The 20,224-nt window shown below is 47.5% G+C and overlaps 1 protein-coding gene across 2 annotated transcripts; it reads left to right on the top strand.

The window, feature by feature from the left end:
* Positions 1–2,082: 2,082 nt before the first annotated feature.
* Positions 2,083–19,908, top strand: FLCN (folliculin). 2 transcript variants are annotated; one of them, XM_075318388.1, is made up of 12 exons: positions 2,083–2,128; positions 2,281–2,584; positions 12,624–12,770; positions 13,152–13,373; positions 13,466–13,626; positions 13,715–13,806; positions 15,936–16,120; positions 16,307–16,420; positions 16,502–16,625; positions 16,763–16,894; positions 17,153–17,258; positions 18,860–19,908. In XM_075318388.1, exons 2-12 carry the CDS (start codon positions 2,336–2,338, stop codon positions 19,059–19,061), a joined length of 1,734 nt encoding a protein of 577 aa, XP_075174503.1. In that variant the 5' UTR covers positions 2,083–2,128; positions 2,281–2,335; the 3' UTR covers positions 19,062–19,908. The 2 variants fall into 2 exon arrangements, with proteins under 2 accessions (XP_075174503.1, XP_075174501.1); XM_075318386.1 differs by lacking the exon at positions 2,083–2,128 and having other exon boundaries at positions 2,146–2,584.
* The last annotated feature ends 316 nt before the right edge of the window (positions 19,909–20,224 follow it).

The raw sequence follows: 20,224 nt of genomic DNA on the forward strand, positions 1-20,224 counted from the left end.
GGAATTTACGGTAAGTAAACAAAATTCCCTTTATCTGAGCCCGGTTGGTTGTCACAGCAAATCCGATCTCTTTGGTTCTTCAGAGTAGCCGCCTTTTGCTTTGATTACTGCTTTGCACACTCTTGGCATTCTCTTGATGAGCCTCAAGAGGTAGTCACCGGAAATGGTCTTCACTTCACAGGTGTGCCCTGTCAGGTTTAATAAGTGGGATTTCTTGCCTTATAAATGGGGTTGGGGTCATCAGGTGTGCAGAAGTCTGGTGGATACAGCTGATAGTCCTACTGAATAGACTGTTAGCTGCTTTTTTCTTGCCATAATACAAATTCTAAGTACAGAAAAACAAGTTGCCATTACTTTAAGAAATGAAGGTCAGTCAGTCCGAAAAATTAGGAAAACTTTGAAAGTGTCCCCAAGTGCAGTGGCAAAAACCATCAAACGCTACAAAGAAACTGGCTCACATGAGGACCGCCCCAGGAAAGGAAGACCAAGAGTCACCTCTGCTGCGGAGGATAAGTTTATCCGAGTCACCAGCCTCAGAAATCGCAGGTTAACAGCAGCTCAGATTAGAGACCAGGTCAATGCCACACAGAGTTCTAGCAGCAGACACATCTCTAGAACAACTGTTAAGAGGAGACTTTGTGCAGCAGCCTTCATGGTAAAATAGCTGCTAGGAAACCACTGCTAAGGACAGGCAACAAGCAGAAGAGACTTGTTTGGGCTAAAGAACACAAGGAATGGACATTAGACCAGTGGAAATCTGTGCTTTGGTCTGATGAGTCCAAATTTGACATCTTTGGATCCAACCACCGTGTCTTTGTAGAAAAGGTGAACGGATGGACTCTACATGGCTGGTTCCCACCGTGAAGCATGGAGGAGGAGGTGTGATGGTGTGGGGGGGCTTTGCTGGTGACACTGTTGGGGATTTATTCAGAATGGAAGGCATACAGAACCAGCATGCCTACCACAGCATCTTGCAGCGGCGTGCTATTCCATCCGGTTTGCGTTTAGTTGGATCACCATTTATTTTTCAACAGGACAATGATCCCAAACATTCCACCAGGCTGTGTAAGGGCTATGTGACTAAGAAGGAGAGTGATGGGGGGCTACGCCAGATGACCTGATCTCCACAGTCACCAGACCTGAACCCAATCGAGATGGTTTGGGGTGAGCTGGACCGCAGAGTGAAGGCAAAAGGGCCAACAAGTGCTAAGCATCTCTGGGAACTCCTTCAAGACTGTTGGAAAACCATTTCCGGTGACTACCTCTTGAAGCTCATCAAGAGAATGCCAAGAGTGTGCAAAGCAGTAATCAAAGCAAAAGGTGAAGAACCTAGAATATAAGACATATTTTCAGTTGTTTCACACTTTTTTGTTAAGTATTTCATTCCACATGTGGTAATTCATAGTTTTGATGCCTTCAATGTGAATCTACAGTTCTCAGAGTCCTGAAAATAAAGAAAACTCTTTGAATGAGGTGTGTCCAAACTTTTGGTCGGTACTGTGTGTGTGTGTATATATATATATATATACGTTTCCTAATTTCCGTCAGATTGCTATAATGTCCATGTGACGTTACGAAGGTGTGAAATCTAATTGTACTGGCCCTTTAAGAGCCTGCCCCTTTAAGGGACTGAGCTGGTTGATGACTGCATCACTTTTCCTAGTTGTCATTGTCGCTAATGATCTCAATAAATTCTGCAGCAGAGAAAATCCGCCTCCCAGCCTCTGTCTGTGCATGCTGGGAGCTGTAGTTGTGCATCAGCTGGGGAGGCAGGGGTTAAGGATCTGTGATGAGGCGTCCAAGCACGTGCAGGGGGAGGAGTCATGTGACCGATCAGCTGACACATTCCTCGTAGTAACCTAATTCTCGGGTTAAACCATTCAACTCCAACAAGGGGGGTGTACAGGAGGTTGATTTTCACACCTCGGCCTCCTCATCCCCTTCTTGAAAATAATTGGGAAACATTTTTCCAAACTATAAATATAAAATGTTGAGAAAGCATCCAACTGGAAATAAATGTTACCGATGTAAATTATAAATCACCCCCCTCTGCATTGCGACACTTAGCATCGCCCAAAAAAGCGGAAGTCAGGCGCTGTCACATGATGTAAACATGGCGGAGTGACAGGTGAGAGTGGAGGGGGACTGGGGCGGCTGCTGGGACTTGTAGTTCCCGCAGGGGTATAGAGAACCCCATATACAGCCTGTGGGGGGCTGTCTGCTATAGGGGCCATGTGTGTGAGCAGTGACCGGAGCTGATGATCGCTGGTTACTCCATAGGATGAGGGATCGCTGTGCATTGTCTCCATGGTAGTGAAGATCGGCAAGTGACGTCATGAACGCCATCGTAGCGCTGTGCCACTTCTGTGAGCTGCACGGACCCCGCACTCTGTTCTGCACCGAAGCGCTGCACTCCCCCCTCCCCCAGGGGGCGACATGCGGGGACAGCCCGGGGCAAGGGGAGCAGGCGGAGGAGGAGGAGGGGGGCATCCAGATGAGCAGCCGGATCCGCTCCCACAGCCCTGCAGAGGGCGCCAGCGCCGAGTCCAGCAGCCCCCGACTGAAGAAAGCCGACATGTGCGAGGTACAGAATGGAAGTATATTCCTGCACATAGGGGGCTGTATTATAGTAGTTATATTCCTGCACATAGGGGGCTGTATTATAGTAGTTATATTCTTGTACATAGGGGGCAGTATTATAGTAGTTATATTCCTGCACATAGGGGGCTGTATTATAGTAGTTATATTCCTGCACATAGGGGGCTGTATTATAGTAGTTATATTCCTGCACATAGGGGGCTGTATTATAGTAGTTATATTCCTGCACATAGGGGGCAGTATTATAGTAGTTATATTCCTGCACATAGGGGGCTGTATTATAGTAGTTATATTCCTGCACATAGGGGGCTGTATTATAGTAGTTATATTCCTGCACATAGGGGGCAGTATTATAGTAGTTATATTCTTGTACATAGGGGGCTGTATTATAGTAGTTATATTCCTGCACATAGGGGGCTGTATTATAGTAGTTATATTCTTGTACATAGGGGGCTGTATTATAGTAGTTATATTCCTGCACATAGGGAGCTGTATTATAGTAGTTATATTCTTGTACATAGGGGGCTGTATTATAGTAGTTATATTCTTGTATATAGGGAGCAGTATTATAGTAGTTATATTCTTGTATATAGGGGCAGTATTATAGTAGTTATATTCCTGCACATAGGGGGCTGTATTATAGTAGTTATATTCCTGCACATAGGGGGCTGTATTATAGTAGTTATATTCTTGTACATAGGGGGCTGTATTATAGTAGTTATATTCCTGCACATAGGGGGCTGTATTATAGTAGTTATATTCTTGTACATAGGGGGCTGTATTATAGTAGTTATATTCCTGCACATAGGGAGCTGTATTATAGTAGTTATATTCCTGCACATAGGGGGCAGTATTATAGTAGTTATATTCCTGCACATAGGGGGCTGTATTATAGTAGTTATATTCTTGTACATAGGAGCAGTATTATAGTAGTTATATTCTTGTACATAGGGGGCTGTATTATAGTAGTTATATTCCTGCACATAGGGGGCTGTATTACAGTAGTTATATTCCTGCACATAGAGGGCAGTATTATAGTAGTTATATTCCTGCACATAGGGGGCTGTATTATAGTAGTTATATTCTTGTACATAGGAGCAGTATTATAGTAGTTATATTCTTGTACATAGGGGGCTGTATTATAGTAGTTATATTCCTGCACATAGAGGGCAGTATTATAGTAGTTATATTCCTGCACATAGGGGGCTGTATTATAGTAGTTATATTCTTGTACATAGGAGCAGTATTATAGTAGTTATATTCTTGTACATAGGGGGCTGTATTATAGTAGTTATATTCCTGCACATAGGGGGCTGTATTATAGTAGTTATATTCTTGTACATAGGAGCAGTATTATAGTAGTTATATTCTTGTACATAGGGGCAGTATTATAGTAGTTATATTCTTGTACATAGGGGGCAGTATTATAGTAGTTATATTCTTGTACATAGGAGCAGTATTATAGTAGTTATATTCTTGTACATAGGGGGCAGTATTATAGTAGTTATATTCCTGTACATAGGAGCAGTATTATAGTAGTTATATTCTTGTACATAGGGGACAGTATTATAGTAGTTATATTCTTGTACATAGGAGCAGTATTATAGTAGTTATATTCTTGTACATAGGAGCAGTATTATAGTAGTTATATTCTTGTACATAGGGGCAGTATTATAGTAGTTATATTCTTGTACATAGGGGGCAGTATTATAGTAGTTATATTCTTGTACATAGGGGGCAGTATTATAGTAGTTATATTCTTGTACATAGGGGGCAGTATTATAGTAGTTATATTCTTGTACGTAGGGGCAGTAATAATAATAATAATAATAATAATCTTTATTTCTATAGCGCCAACATATTCCGTAGCGCTTTACAATTCAGGAGGATCATATACAAACAAGTAACAGTTATAGAAATACAATATTTAGAGGGGAAAAAAATACAACCCTGCTCGTGAGAGCTTACAATCTACAATGAGATGGGGGGAGAGGCAAGGTTCAAGTGCTTATTTACAATGACAGGGCAGTATTATAGTAGTTATATTCTTGTACATAGGAGCAGTATTATAGTAGTTATATTCTTGTACATAGGGGCAGTATTATAGTAGTTATATTCCTGCACATAGGGGGCTGTATTATAGTAGTTATATTCCTGCACATAGGGGGCAGTATTATAGTAGTTATATTCTTGTACATAGGGGCAGTATTATAGTAGTTATATTCCTGCACATAGGGGGCTGTATTATAGTAGTTATATTCCTGCACATAGGGGGCAGTATTATTGTAGTTATATTCTTGTACATAGGGGCAGTATTATAGTAGTTATATTCCTGCACATAGGGGGCAGTATTATAGTAGTTATATTCTTGTACATAGGGGCAGTATTATAGTAGTTATATTCTTGTACATAGGGGGCAGTATTATAGTAGTTATATTCTTGTACATAGGGGCATTATTATAGTAGTTATATTCTTGTACATAGGGGCAGTATTATAGGAGTTATATTCTTGTACATAGGGGGCAGTATTATAGTAGTTATATTCTTGTACATAGGGGCAGTATTATAGTAGTTATATTGTTGTACATAGGAGGCAGTATTATAGGAGTTATATTCTTGTACATAGAGGGCAGTATTATAGTAGTTATATTCTTGTACATAGAGGGCAGTATTATAGTAGTTATATTCTTGTACATAGGGGCAGTATTATAGTAGTTATATTCTTGTACATAGGGGCAGTATTATAGTAGTTATATTGTTGTACATAGGGGCAGTATTATAGTAGTTATATTCCTGCACATAGGGGGCAGTATTATAGTAGTTATATTCTTGTACATAGGGGCAGTATTATAGTAGTTATATTCTTGTACATAGGGGGCAGTATTATAGTAGTTATATTCTTGTACATAGGGGCAGTATTATAGTAGTTATATTCTTGTACATAGGGGCAGTATTATAGGAGTTATATTCTTGTACATAGGGGGCAGTATTATAGTAGTTATATTCTTGTACATAGGGGCAGTATTATAGTAGTTATATTGTTGTACATAGGAGGCAGTATTATAGGAGTTATATTCTTGTACATAGAGGGCAGTATTATAGGAGTTATATTCTTGTACATAGAGGGCAGTATTATAGTAGTTATATTCTTGTACATAGGGGCAGTATTATAGTAGTTATATTCTTGTACATAGGGGCAGTATTATAGTAGTTATATTCTTGTACATAGGGGGCAGTATTATAGTAGTTATATTCTTGTACATAGAGGGCAGTATTATAGTAGTTATATTCTTGTACATAGGGGGCAGTATTATAGTAGTTATATTCTTGTACATAGGAGCAGTATTATAGTAGCTATATTCTTGTACATCGGGGGCAGTATTATAGTAGCTATATTCTTGTACATCGGGGGCAGTATTATAGTAGCTATATTCTTGTACATCGGGGGCAGTATTATAGTAGCTATATTCTTGTACATCGGGGGCAGTATTAGGCTATGTGCGCACTAGGCGTTTTTGCCGCGTTTTTAGCGGCGTTTTTTACCGCGTTTTTGTGCTGAAAACGCAGTGACATTGCTTCCCCAGCAATGTCAATGGGTTTTCAGAAGTGCTGTCCTCACACAGCGTTTTTTTTTAGCTGCATTTTTGTGGTGACCACAAAAACGCAGCATGTCAATTATTTCTGCGTTTTCCACTGCGTTTTTCACTCATTGAATTCAATGAGCTGTTAAAAACGCAATGAATAACGCATATAGCCGCGTTTCTATGACTAAAAACGCAGCTATAAACGCAAGGGGTGGGCACTACAGTGACGTGTACAGGAAGAGGATTCCTTCTGTTGGTAAACACAGAAGCATGAATCCTCCCGGTACCGTCACCGCTGCGTCCACCTCCCGTCCGGTGCCATGTCAGCTCCGTGCGGCGCCATGTCTGGGCGGGAGGTGGAGGCAGCGGCGAAAACCAAAGTGAACAGTAGAAAAATAAAAAAATGTCATATACTCACCTGTCCGCAGGGTCCCGGTGCCATGCCCGCTCCCATCTCCTCCCGGTCCCGCCGCTCTGGCTGTGTGCAGTCTCCCCGGGGCAGGACCTTGCTTGCAGGACCTGGCGCTGATCACCTGATGCAGTCACCTGACGCATCAGCTGATCGCGGTGTCGCCGGCTTTTTCGCGCCGGCCGGCTATCAGCTGAGCTGATCCTGCCGTCAGGGGACTTCATCAGCTGATTACCGGCAGCTGCTGCAGCGATCGGACGGGATCAGACTCCTGTCCAATCGATCGCTCCAGGAGCTGCCGGTAATCACCACAGCACATAAGTGAGTATTATTTTTTTTTTTTTTTCTACTGATGCATCAGCTGATTGTATAATCGGCTTTTATACAATCAGCTGATGTGTGATGTGATTCAGGCACTTGATCCTGACACATCATCTGATCGCTTTGCCTTCCAGCAAACCGATCAGATGATATTGGATCCGGATTGGACGGCGCGGGACCCTGACCCAGGATTACTGCGGAGGGGGGTTTATTTCAATAAAGATGGAGTCACTAATTGTGTTGTGTGTTTTATTTCTAATAAAAATATTTTTCTCTGTGTTGTGTTTTTTTTTTATCATTACTAGAAATTCATGGTGGCCATGTCTAATATTGGCGTGACACCATGAATTTCGGGCTTAGGGCCAGCTATACAGCTAGCCCTAACCCCATTATTACCTAGCTAGCCACCCGTCACCAGGGCAGCCGGAAGAGTTGGATACAGCGCCAGAAGATGGCGCTTCTATGAAAGCGCCATTTTCTGGGGTGGCTGCGGACTGCAATTCGCAGTGGGGGTGCCCAGAAAGCATGGGCACCCTGCACTGTGGATTCCAATCCCCAGCTGCCTAGTTGTACCCGGCTGGACTCAAAAATTAGGCGAAGCCCACGTCATTTTTTTTTTTTTTAATTATTTCATGAAATAATTAAAAAAAAAGGGCTTCTCTATATTTTTGGTTCCCAGCCGGGTACAAATAGGCAGCTGGGGGTTGGGGGCAGCCCGTACCTGCCTGCTGTACCCGGCTAGCATACAAAAATATGGCGAAGCCCACGTCATTTTTTTTTTCTTTTTGGGCAAAAAACTGCATACAGTCCTGGATGGAGGATGCTGAGACTTGTAGTTCTGCAGCTGCTGTCTGCTCTCCTCCATACACTAGTGAATGGAGGATGCTGAGACTTGTAGTTCTGCAGCTGCTGTCTGCTCTCCTCCATACACTAGTGAATGGAGGATGCTGAGACTTGTAGTTCTGCAGCTGCTGTCTGCTCTCCTGCATACACTAGTTCTGCAGCTGTCTGCTCTCCTGCATACAATGAACATTTTGAAGAAGGAAATGACATCAGACCTTTTTTTTTTTTCATCAACAATCTTTAATGGCATTGTGCACTGATTAAAAACGCAGTGAGCAAAAACGCAGCAAAAAACGCACCAAATCGCGGCAAAAACGCATGCGTTTTTGCCGCGTTTTTTTAGCCGCGGGTGCGTTTTTTAGACAAAAACGCACATAAAAACGCAGCGTGAAAAAAACGCCTAGTGCGCACATAGCCTTAGGCTACATGCGCACGCTGCTTTTTTTCCTGCTTTTTTGCTGCTTTTTTGGCTGCAGTTTTGTCAGCAGAACTTTCTGACATCTGACTTCCCAGCAAAGTCTATGAGAAGTCAGATTTGTCATGCGCACATTGCAGTTTATTTGTCAGCGTTTTTTTTGTCAAAAGTTTGTGACAAAAAAAATGCACCATGTTCATTCTTCCTGCGTTTTTGTCAACATTTGTCACCCATTGAAATCAATGAGGGCATCAAAAACGCAGGAAAAATGCATGCTAATCAAAAGTGGTGCATTTTAGGCTATGTGCGCACTAGGCGTTTTTGCCGCGTTTTTAGCGGCGTTTTTTACCGCGTTTTTGTGCTGAAAACGCAGTGACATTGCTTCCCCAGCAATGTCAATGGGTTTTCAGAAGTGCTGTCCTCACACAGCGTTTTTTTTTAGCTGCGTTTTTGTGGTGACCACAAAAACGCAGCATGTCAATTATTTCTGCGTTTTCCACTGCGTTTTTCACTCATTGAATTCAATGAGATGTTAAAAACGCAATGAATAACGCATATAGCCGCGTTTCTATGACTAAAAACGCAGCTATAAACGCAAGGGGTGGGCACTACAGTGACGTGTACAGGAAGAGGATTCCTTCTGTTGGTAAACACAGAAGCATGAATCCTCCCGGTACCGTCACCGCTGCGTCCACCTCCCGTCCGGTGCCATGTCAGCTCCGTGCGGCGCCATGTCTGGGCGGGAGGTGGAGGCAGCGGCGAAAACCAAAGTGAACAGTAGAAAAATAAAAAAATGTCATATACTCACCTGTCCGCAGGGTCCCGGTGCCATGCCCGCTCCCATCTCCTCCCGGTCCCGCCGCTCTGGCTGTGTGCAGTCTCCCCGGGGCAGGACCTTGCTTGCAGGACCTGGCGCTGATCACCTGATGCAGTCACCTGACGCATCAGCTGATCGCGGTGTCGCCGGCTTTTTCGCGCCGGCCGGCTATCAGCTGATCCTGCCGTCAGGGGACTTCATCAGCTGATTACCGGCAGCTGCTGCAGCGATCGGACGGGATCAGACTCCTGTCCAATCGATCGCTCCAGGAGCTGCCGGTAATCACCACAGCACATAAGTGAGTATTATTTTTTTTTTTTTTTCTACTGATGCATCAGCTGATTGTATAATCGGCTTTTATACAATCAGCTGATGTGTGATGTGATTCAGGCACTTGATCCTGACACATCATCTGATCGCTTTGCCTTCCAGCAAACCGATCAGATGATATTGGATCCGGATTGGACGGCGCGGGACCCTGACCCAGGATTACTGCGGAGGGGGGTTTATTTCAATAAAGATGGAGTCACTAATTGTGTTGTGTTTTATTTCTAATAAACATATTTTTCTGTGTGTTGTGTTTTTTTTTTATCTGTACTAGAAATTCATGGTGGCCATGTCTAATATTGGCGTGACACCATGAATTTCGGGCTTAGGGCCAGCTGATAATATACAGCTAGCCCTAACTCCATTATTACCTGGCTAGCCACCCGGCTTCAGGGCAGCTGGAAGAGTTGGATACAGCGCCAGAAGATGGCGCTTCTATGAAAGCGCCATTTTCTGGGGTGGCTGCGGACTGCAATTCGCAGTGGGGGTGCCCAGAAAGCATGGGCACCCTGCACTGTGGATTCCAATCCCCAGCTGCCTAGTTGTACCCGGCTGGACTCAAAAATTAGGCGAAGCCCACGTCATTTTTTTTTTTTTTTAATTATTTCATGAAATAATTAAAAAAAAGGGCTTCTCTATATTTTTGGCTCCCAGCCGGGTACAAATAGGCAGCTGGGGGTTGGGGGCAGCCCGTACCTGCCTGCTGTACCCGGCTAGCATACAAAAATATGGCGAAGCCTACGTCATTTTTTTTTTTCTTTTTGGGCAAAAAACTGCATACAGTCCTGGAAGGAGGATGCTGAGCCTTGTAGTTCTGCAGCTTCTGTCTGCTCTCCTGCATACACTAGTGAATGGAGGATGCTGAGACTTGTAGTTCTGCAGCTGCTGTCTGCTCTCCTGCATACACTAGTGAATGGAGGATGCTGAGACTTGTAGTTCTGCAGCTGCTGCCTGCTCTCCTGCATACACTAGTGAATGGAGGATGCTGAGACTTGTAGTTCTGCAGCTGCTGTCTGCTCTCCTGCATACACTAGTGAATGGAGGATGCTGAGACTTGTAGTTCTGCAGCTGCTGTCTGCTCTCCTGCATACACTAGTGAATGGAGGATGCTGAGACTTGTAGTTCTGCAGCTGCTGTCTGCTCTCCTGCATACAATGAACATTTTGAAGAAGGAAATGACATCAGACCTTTTTTTTTTTTTTTTTTTTTCATCAACAATCTTTAATGGCATTGTGCACTGATTAAAAACGCAGTGAGTAAAAACGCAGCAAAAAACGCACCAAATCGCGGCAAAAACGCGAGTGCGTTTTTTAGACAAAAACGCACATAAAAACGCAGCGTGAAAAAAACGCCTAGTGCGCACATAGCCTTACCTGCCTTTTACCTGCGTTTTTGCTAGCAAAAACGCAGGTGATTTGTCAGGAAGTGAGGTCAAGCAAGTGGTCCCGTCCCATCCTCCATGTGTTCCCCGAAGTACCGCTGTCCCCAGGGGAGATGATGTGGAGGACGGGGACTATCAGCAGCTGAAAACATTGATTTTTCCCTCTTGCTGCTGCCGCCGCCGCTGGTAGTCCCGTCCTCCACGTGTTCCCCGAAGTACCACTGTCCCCAGCGTGCACGCACAGGGGAGATGATGTGGAGGACGGGACTATCAGCGGCAGCGGCGACAGCGAGAGGGAAAAATCAATGTTTTCAGCTGCCAACGTCCATCCCCCTCTCGCTGCCGCCGCCGCTGATAGTCCCGTCCTCCCCGAAGTACCGCGGTCCCCGCACAGGGGAGATGATGGACCCCTCTCACCGCCGCCGCCGCTGAAAGTCCCGGGCTCCACGCTCCTGCCGCCGGCCGGCTCCACGCTCCTGCCGCCGGCCGGCTCCACGCTCCTGCCGCCGGCCGGCTCCACGCTCCTGCCGCCGGCCGGCTCCACGCTCCTGCCGCCGGCCGGCTCCACGCTCCTGCCGCCGGCCGGCTCCACGCTCCTGCCGCCGGCCGGCTCCACGCTCCTGCCGCCGGCTCCACGCTGTAGCGCGATCAGCTGAGCTGTCAGAGGTTACTCGCGGCCACCGCTGGATTCGGCGGTGGCCGCGGGTAACCTCAGTGACAGCAGCTGATCGCGCTACTCATCTCATTAGCTGCGTGGAGGTGACCGGAGTGGCGGTGTTTTCTGCTGCTCCTGTCACCTCCATGCAGCAGAGCTGGATGCGACGCTGGAGGACTGTGGAGTACGCCGGACATGGAGGGTTTGTCGGGGTTAATAAATTGGTAATGAGGGAATGTGTTTGTGTTTTTTATTTCTAATAAAGGATTTTTCTGGTGTGTGTGTGTTTATTTACTGTAACTTACAGATTAATCATGGAGGGTGTCTCATAGACGCCTGACATGATTAATCTAGGACTTAGTGGCAGCTATGGGCTGCCAATAAATCCTTATTACCCCGATTTGCCAACGCACCAGGGTAAATCGGGAAGAGCCGGGTACAGCCCCAGAACTGTCGCATATAATGTATGCGGCAATTCTGGGCGGCTGCTGACTGATATTGTTAGGCTGGGGGGCTCCCCATAACGTGGGGCTCCCCATCCTGAGAATACCAGCCTTCAGCCGTATGGCTTTATCTGGCTGGCATTAAAATTGGGGGGGACCGCACGCCGTTTTTTTTAATTATTTATTTATTTCTAATTTTTTTTTTTTCCAATTCAACAAGCTTTATGGGCTTGTTTGAACTGAAAAATACATGAAACAATTGTTGACAAAACTGCAGCCAAAAACGCACCAAAAAAGCAGCAAAAATGCACCAAAAAAGCACCTACATTTTTTGTGACATTTCCAGGCTCTCTCTGACAAGGTGCAGTTTTGGCTGCAGTTTTGGCTGCAGTTTTGGCTGCAGTTTGTGAACACGAAAAAGAAGCAGCGTGCGCATGTAGCCTTATAGTAGCTATATTCTTGTACATAGGGGGCAGTATTATAGTAGCTATATTCTTGTACATCGGGGGCAGTATTATAGTAGTTATATTCTTGTACATAGGAGCAGTATTATAGCAATTATATTCTTGTACATCTGGGGCAGTATTATAGTAGCTATATTCTTGTACATAGGGGCAGTATTATAGTAGTTATATTCTTGTACATAGGGGGCAGTATTATAGTAGTTATATTCTTGTACATAGGGGGCAGTATTATAGTAGTTATAATCTTGTACATAGGGGACAGTATTATAGTAGTTATATTCTTGTACATCGGGGGCAGTATTATAGTAGCTATATTCTTGTACATAGGAGCAGTATTAATATATAGATTTTTTTTTTTTCATTTAGGGCTGCCGGTCTTTGGATGTCTGCCACCCTGGGTACATCAGCCATGATAAGGAGACTTCTATTAAATATGTCAGCCACCAGCACCCCAACCATCCTCAGCTCTTCAGTATAGTGCGGCAGGCCTGTGTGCGCAGCTTAAGCTGTGAGGTAATAATAAAATCAGAGTTTTGTGGGATACAATAGTCTTGTCTGAGCTATGCGTCTCCATGGTTACAGACTACAAACCATCTCAGTGTAGTCAGATCCTGCAGTCTAGTGTCTTTCCCCATCAGTAGAGAAGAGGATAGAGAGAGTAACACCAGACTGCAGGATCACACTGTGCACTGGTTTGGGTTTGTAGTCCGTATCCTTAGAGACATACAGGTCTGTATGAGGGCTGTGTATACATAATGTTAGGAAATTTTCTAGCAAAACTTATTGAGAAGTTGCTTTTTTTAATTTGGGGCCATGGGCTCCTGCGATTGTGTCACTACTGGTTTGTTCCCAGTCATTGTTGTGGTGGTCACCAGATGTGCTCCTGTTGTCTAGGTTTGCCCTGGCAGGGAAGGTCCCATCTTTTTTGGGGATGAGCAGCACGGGTTTGTCTTCAGCCACACATTCTTCATCAAGGACAGTCTCGCCCGCGGGTTCCAGCGCTGGTACAGTATCATCATCATCATGATGGACAGAATCTACCTGATCAACTCCTGGCCCTTCCTGTTGTCCAAGATCCGAGGGATCATAGATGAGCTTCAAGGGAAGGCTTTAAAGGTAAGTGACGTGGCCCATAAATAAAGCTTTAAAAAGGTTAATGAGAGACCGTCATACTGCGGTTGATAATACCGTCCTGTTGTACTTTGCAGGTGTTTGAAGCGGAGCAGTTCGGGTGTCCACAGCGCCCCCTCCGGATAAACACCGCCTTCACACCATATTTGCACCAGAGAAACGGCAACGCAGCGCGATCTCTGACATCGCTGACCAACGATGACAATTTATGGGCCTGTCTGCACACGTCCTTCGCATGGTATCTGCTTTCTCCCTTCTTAATGTCGTCTGTGTTGACGAGATAATGTTAGCTATGCTCATAGATTTGTGACCCGACTTGTCTGCAGGTTACTGAAGGCTTGTGGTTGTCGTCTGACTGAGAAGTTGCTGGAGGGCGCCCCCACCGAGGACACTTTGGTGCAGATGGAGATGCAGGCGGGTGTGTAGTGACCCACTTTAATTGGTATTTGTGAAACTAGTGGGAGCCTGTGCCGTGTGTAATCTGGAGTCAGTGGAGACTGGGAGCATGAGACAACCCTGGCTCACTGGGGACTGGGAAGCCCAGAAGGCGTCTGCTCATGGGTGACTAGGAATGCCAGAAGGTGATGCGTCACAGGGATGGGACTGGGAAGACCCAGAAGACTCCGTGTCATGGAGGGACTGAGAAGACCAGAAGGTGCCGGATCACGGAAGAAGGGAACTGGGAAGGCCAAAAGGTGCCGGATCACGGTAGATGGGGACTGAGAAGGCCAGAAGGTACTGGGAAGGCAAGAAGGTGTTGGGTCATGGAGGGACTGAGAAGGCCAGAAGGTGCCGGATCACGGGAGATGGGGACTGAGAAGGCCAGAAGGCGTCGGCTCTTGGCTGACTGAGAAGGCCAAAAGGTGTTGGGTCATGGAAGGACTGGGAAGGCCAGAAGATGCTGGGTCATGGAGGGACTGCAAAGGCCAGAAGGTGCCGGATCACAGGGGAAGGGGACTGGGAAGGCCAGAAGGTGCTGGGTCATGGATGGACTGGGAAAGGACAGAAGGTGCTGGGTCATGGATGGACTGGGAAAGGACAGAAGGTGCTGGGTCATGGAGGGAGTGGGAAAGGCCAGAAGGCGTTGGCTCATGGAGGGACTGGGAGGGCCAGAAGGTGCTGGGTCATGGAGGGACTGGGAAAGGACAGAAGGTGCTGGGTCATGGAGGGAGTGGGAAAGGCCAGAAGGCGTTGGCTCATGGAGGGACTGGGAGGGCCAGAAGGTGCTGGGTCATGGAGGGACTGGGAAAGGACAGAAGGTGCTGGGTCATGGAGGGACTGGGAAAGGACAGAAGGTGCTGGGTCATGGAGGGAGTGGGAAAGGCCAGAAGGTGCTGGGTCATGGAGGGAGTGGGAAAGGCCAGAAGGTGCTGGGTCATGGAGGGAGTGGGAAAGGCCAGAAGGTGCTGGGTCATGGAGGGACTGGGAAAGGACAGAAGGTGCTGGGTCATGGAGGGACTGGGAAAGGCCAGAAGGTTCTGGGTCATGGAGGGACTGGGAAAGGACAGAAGGTGCTGGGTCATGGAGGGAGTGGGAAAGGCCAGAAGGCGTTGGCTCATGGAGGGACTGGGAGGGCCAGAAGGTGCTGGGTCATGGATGGACTGGGAAAGGACAGAAGGTGCTGGGTCATGGAGGGAGTGGGAAAGGCCAGAAGGCGTTGGCTCATGGAGGGACTGGGAGGGCCAGAAGGTGCTGGGTCATGGAGGGACTGGGAAAGGACAGAAGGTGCTGGGTCATGGAGGGACTGGGAAAGGCCAGAAGGTTCTGGGTCATGGAGGGACTGGGAAAGGACAAAAGGTGCTGGGTCATGGAGGGAGTGGGAAAGGCCAGAAGGCGTTGGCTCATGGAGGGACTGGGAGGGCCAGAAGGTGCTGGGTCATGGATGGACTGGGAAAGGACAGAAGGTGCTGGGTCATGGAGGGAGTGGGAAAGGCCAGAAGGCGTTGGCTCATGGAGGGACTGGGAGGGCCAGAAGGTGCTGGGTCATGGAGGGACTGGGAAAGGACAGAAGGTGCTGGGTCATGGAGGGACTGGGAAAGGACAGAAGGTGCTGGGTCATGGAGGGAGTGGGAAAGGCCAGAAGGTGCTGGGTCATGGAGGGACTGGGAAAGGACAGAAGGTGCTGGGTCATGGAGGGAGTGGGAAAGGCCAGAAGGTGCTGGGTCATGGAGGGACTGGGAAAGGCCAGAAGGTGCTGGGTCATGGAGGGACTGGGAAAGGCCAGAAGGTTCTGGGTCATGGAGGGACTGGGAAAGGCCAGAAGGTGCTGGGTCAAAAAAAGAGACTGGGAAGGCTCCAGTTCACAGAGGTACTGAAAAGTCCAGAATGTGACTAGGGTGGGGTCACCAGGTGGTCACTGGGGACTGAAAATGCCAGAAGGCGCCTGGCCACCGGTGGGCCAGAAGGTTCTGAGTCTGGGGAAACTGTGAAGGTCAGAAGGCACCGGGTCACCGGATGAGCCTGAATGCACTGGGTGTCCGCGTAAACCAGAAGGCGCTGGATCACTGAGAGGGCAAGATATTTATACCCACATTCATTTTTCTGCAGACTTGGAAGAAGAGTGTGCCGCCTGGGAGTGCCATGAGGAAGAGGAGGGTCGTCCCCGACCTCAGCCAGAAGTTCTAGAGGGTAGAGAACTGTCCAAATGCCATACAGAGTCCTCCATCCTGTCAGATTGCAGTTGGTCCCTCCGGAGAACGGCCATCTTCCGCTCTCTGCGGCACATGAGACAGGTGGGAGTTTTGTGGAGCGAGATGTGTGTATTGCATGTGGTCACGACGGTGCCATATAATGCCCGGGAGTTGGTGCCTTGTGGTGCCAGTTTCAGAACCCTTATTATACCAGTCGCTCTGGTCACTATCCTATAATATAGGCACTGCAGGATATGATTGTCAGCAGCGCTTTGTGTTTGCTTTCAGGTGCTTGGTGCTTCTGCCTTCCGCATGTTGGCCTGGCACATTCTGATGGGGAATCAAGTCATCTGGAAGGGGCACGACCGAGAGCTGATCCAGTCTGCATTCGATGTCCTGCAGGTGAGTGCGGCCGGAATATAACCGTATGGTACGTGGGGGTTCGGTTACACCACATTAACCCTTTCATCTTCCGCATCTCAGGCCATGCTCCCTGTGGGTTGCATTCGTGTGATCCCGTACAGTGAAAAGTATGAAGATGCCTATAGGTGCAACTTCCTGGGGCTGAGCCCCTTCGCTGAGATCCCTCTGCATGTGCAGTCCTCCGGTGAGTACCCCAGTCTCCTAAAGATGGAAGGATGTAGCAGAGCCCGTACTGTATAGCCGAGTTGTGTTTTCCCTGCACATTGATAAGTGCAGATGGTAAAAAGATAAAATTTTTATTTTTTTTTTGTCCTTTGATAGAATTTGCAGTCATGATTGACGTCCGCACGGCGCCGCGATCCAACCTGTACCCCGTCTTGTTTGTGGACGACGAGCCGCTCAGCAAATATGAGTTTGTGGTGGCGAGTGGGAGCCCAGTAGCCACAGATCGGGGTAAGTCCTGTGCTTATTCACAAATCGTCATGACCGCCCGATCCGACAATTATGGAGTGAATGATGCACCAGAGGAGCGTAAATATGATTCCTCAACCCCAACCGTAAGACTATGGCTACACGGTGACTGTAAGCCGCAACCACTGATAGGCGGAGGAAGTCCAACTCTCCTGGATTTCTGCACGACCGCTCTCACAATTCTGAGTTACGATCGGAAACAAACGTAGATGTCCATCATCCACTTTTTATCCCCCACAGTGGGATTAACGATCCTGAACAAGATCGAAGCCGCCCTGAACAACGAGAACCTGTCCATGGACGTGGTGGATCAGTGCCTGGTGTGTCTGAAGGAGGAGTGGATGAAGTAAGGGGCCGCATTTCACCTTTTATTGGTAAAATAGATAGTGAAATACCGATAATCCGGCTCCGGATAGTCTGGATATGGGTAAAGCTGACATAGATATACGTCACACGTCGGGGGGTGCACAGAGGCGGCTCAGGAGCCATGTTAAACAGCCGGTACCTCTAACCCCTTAAAATGCTGCTGTCAATCTACTGTATTTTTCGGATTATAAGACGCGCTTTTCCTTCCAAAAATTTCGGAGGAAAATGAGGGGCGCGTCTTATAATGCGACTGTAGCTTACCGGGAGGTGGAGATTGGTGGCCGTGCTGGCTGCGGGTGGAGATTGGTGGCCGTGCTGGCTGCGGGTGGAGATTGGTGGCCGTGCTGGCTGCGGGTGGAGATTGGTGGCCGTGCTGGCTGCGGGTGGAGATTGGTGGCCGTGCTGGCTGCGGGTGGAGATTGGGGGCCGTGCTGGCTGCGGGTGGAGATTGGGGGCCGTGCAGGCTGCGGGTGGAGATTGGGGGCCGTGCAGGCTGCGGGTGGAGATTGGGGGCCGTGCAGGCTGCGGGTGGAGTTTGGGGGCCGTGCAGGCTGCGGGTGGAGATTGGGGGCCGTGCAGGCTGCGGGTGGAGATTGGGGGCCGTGCAGGCTGCGGGTGGAGATTGGGGGCCGTGCAGGCTGCGGGTGGAGATTGGGGGCCGTGCAGGCTGCGGGTGGAGATTGGGGGCCGTGCAGGCTGCGGGTGGAGATTGGGGGCCGTGCAGGCTGCGGGTGGAGATTGGGGGCCGTGCAGGCTGCGGGTGGAGATTGGGGGCCGTGCTGGCTGCGGGTGGAGATTGGGGGCTGTCTGGATCATGGTGGTGCGACGTGTGAGATGCTCTGTTGGCAGTGCGGGTTTCAAATAATCGCACTCTGAGTCGGCATGTACACAGAGATGGTGATCTCATCTGTGCACGTGCCGCCTCCGACCCGATGATCTCCCTACACCGGACTTAAGGAAAATGGCGCCCAGAGGTGGTGCATGCGCAGATGAGATCTTGGCTTGTTATTGAGCTGAACTCAATCTGCGCACACGCTGACTAAGCATGAAGCGCGCACTGCCGAAAGCATCTGGGACACCCACCGCACCGCCCCGCTCCACACAGCCAGCACAACCCCCACCGTAGCGCCTGCAGTATTCGACCTACTCCAGCACCGCCCTTGCCTCCTGTGACCCCCGCTCCACCACTGTTGCCACCCTCCTTCCGGTAAGACACCACCGAAGTATAAGACGGAGCCCCATTGTTTTTTTTGTGTTTTTTATCTTATTCATCGCTAAATTTGGGGTGTGTCTTTTATATTCTGGTGCGTTTTATTAACTGAAAAAATACGGTATATAGCAGAAGTGGTTGAACGAGAGTGTGGGATTAAAACCTAAAATAAAAATTAAAATTCTAAAAAAAAAAAATAAATATACAGCTATCCTGTTTTCCTGTCGAGTTTATGGGCTAAAACTGGGAGAGGCGCGATCTCCACGTCCATATGATGATCACACGGATGGTTATTGCGGATGGCGTCATGTTTCTTTGTAGACGTGCTGATAATTTTTGTTGTATTTTTTTTTTTTTTTTTTTTTTTTTAGTAAAGTGAAGGTTCTTTTCAAGTTTACCAAAGTGGACAGTCGCCCCAAAGAGGACACGCAGAAGCTGCTGGGTATTTTGGGAGCGTCAGAGGAGGACAATGTAAAACTGCTGAAATTCTGGATGACCGGCCTCAGCAAGACGTATAAATCCCACCTAATGTCCAGCGTGCGCAGCCCCACCTCATCCGAGTGTCGTAACTAACGCCAACCACCGAGCCTCCTATATAAAGCGTGTGATACTAAAATAAAAGGGACCTATAGATTTACCAAATCTGACGTCCATTGTAAAGCGTTATGAAGACCTGGAATAGATATGATTCCGGATGTAGTACTGATAACTTACTGTACCCAAGTCACACACTTTTTTACAAGAATAGCGCCACACTTGGCCACTGGTTGTGTGTGGTATTGCAGCATGGCGCCATTCACTTTAATAGAGTTGCAATACCAGATGCAACCTGTAGACAGGGGTGGCGCTGGGTAAAAGCGGCCTCGTTGTCTTGTTTCTTTTTAATGTATGAATGTGCAAAGATGTCCGTCCGTGCTGCACATACTTGTCTGAATGAGCCCCGCAAGCCGCGGTTCGGATCAGTTGTACGGGATGACCCGGATGTTGTGCCTTTTATTATATCCTTGTGGTGATTTTTATTTTACCTTTTAACCCTTTTTAAGTTATATGTATATTTTTATGCATTCAGCGAGATGGATGCATTGTGGAGACGCTTCTGCCAACTAGTCGGGGGTCGCACCGTACCGTTTTTAAATGGAGGACTTTTTTTGGCGGCACTTTCTATTGGAGGAGAAAAATGAAAAAGAGAAGGAACCGCAAAATGACGGAGACCATGACGCAACTGATTGTGAAGCCAGTGGGGTCCATCGATACCAGTGCTGCCAGCGCACGAAGGATCTGGCCGAGCAGTTTGACTCCCGATCTAGATTTCTGTCCCGCCACTTTGTGAAGTTTCTTATTACTTTCAATTTATGAAATTATGAAATGTTGAAAGCAATAGTAACACTTTTTAAAAAAAATTAAATATTTTTTTTCCTTTTGTCATGACTTCCTCCTTGGGGTATGAGTGACATGCGCCACTGGTCCAATGCCACTTATTCACACCATCTTGGGTAGTTCAAGGATGTGACCGATGCTCATTTTACCATACAATGTACTGAAAAACACAGCAAAATTGAAAATGATATAAAATGGTGTAAAAAAAATTTAAAAAATAATCTGCGTTTGGTTTTGTTTTTATTGAATGAGGGGGGGGGGGCTCTGCACCCTTTTGCCAAGGAGACTGTGTGCAGATTCAGGCCGGTGCTCATCACCTCACTGGCAGTCGGCATTGTAGTCGGTAACACATGCAACAC

The sequence above is a fragment of the Anomaloglossus baeobatrachus genome, chromosome 7, assembly GCF_048569485.1.
Source record: "Anomaloglossus baeobatrachus isolate aAnoBae1 chromosome 7, aAnoBae1.hap1, whole genome shotgun sequence".
Lineage (NCBI taxonomy): Eukaryota > Metazoa > Chordata > Amphibia > Anura > Aromobatidae > Anomaloglossus > Anomaloglossus baeobatrachus.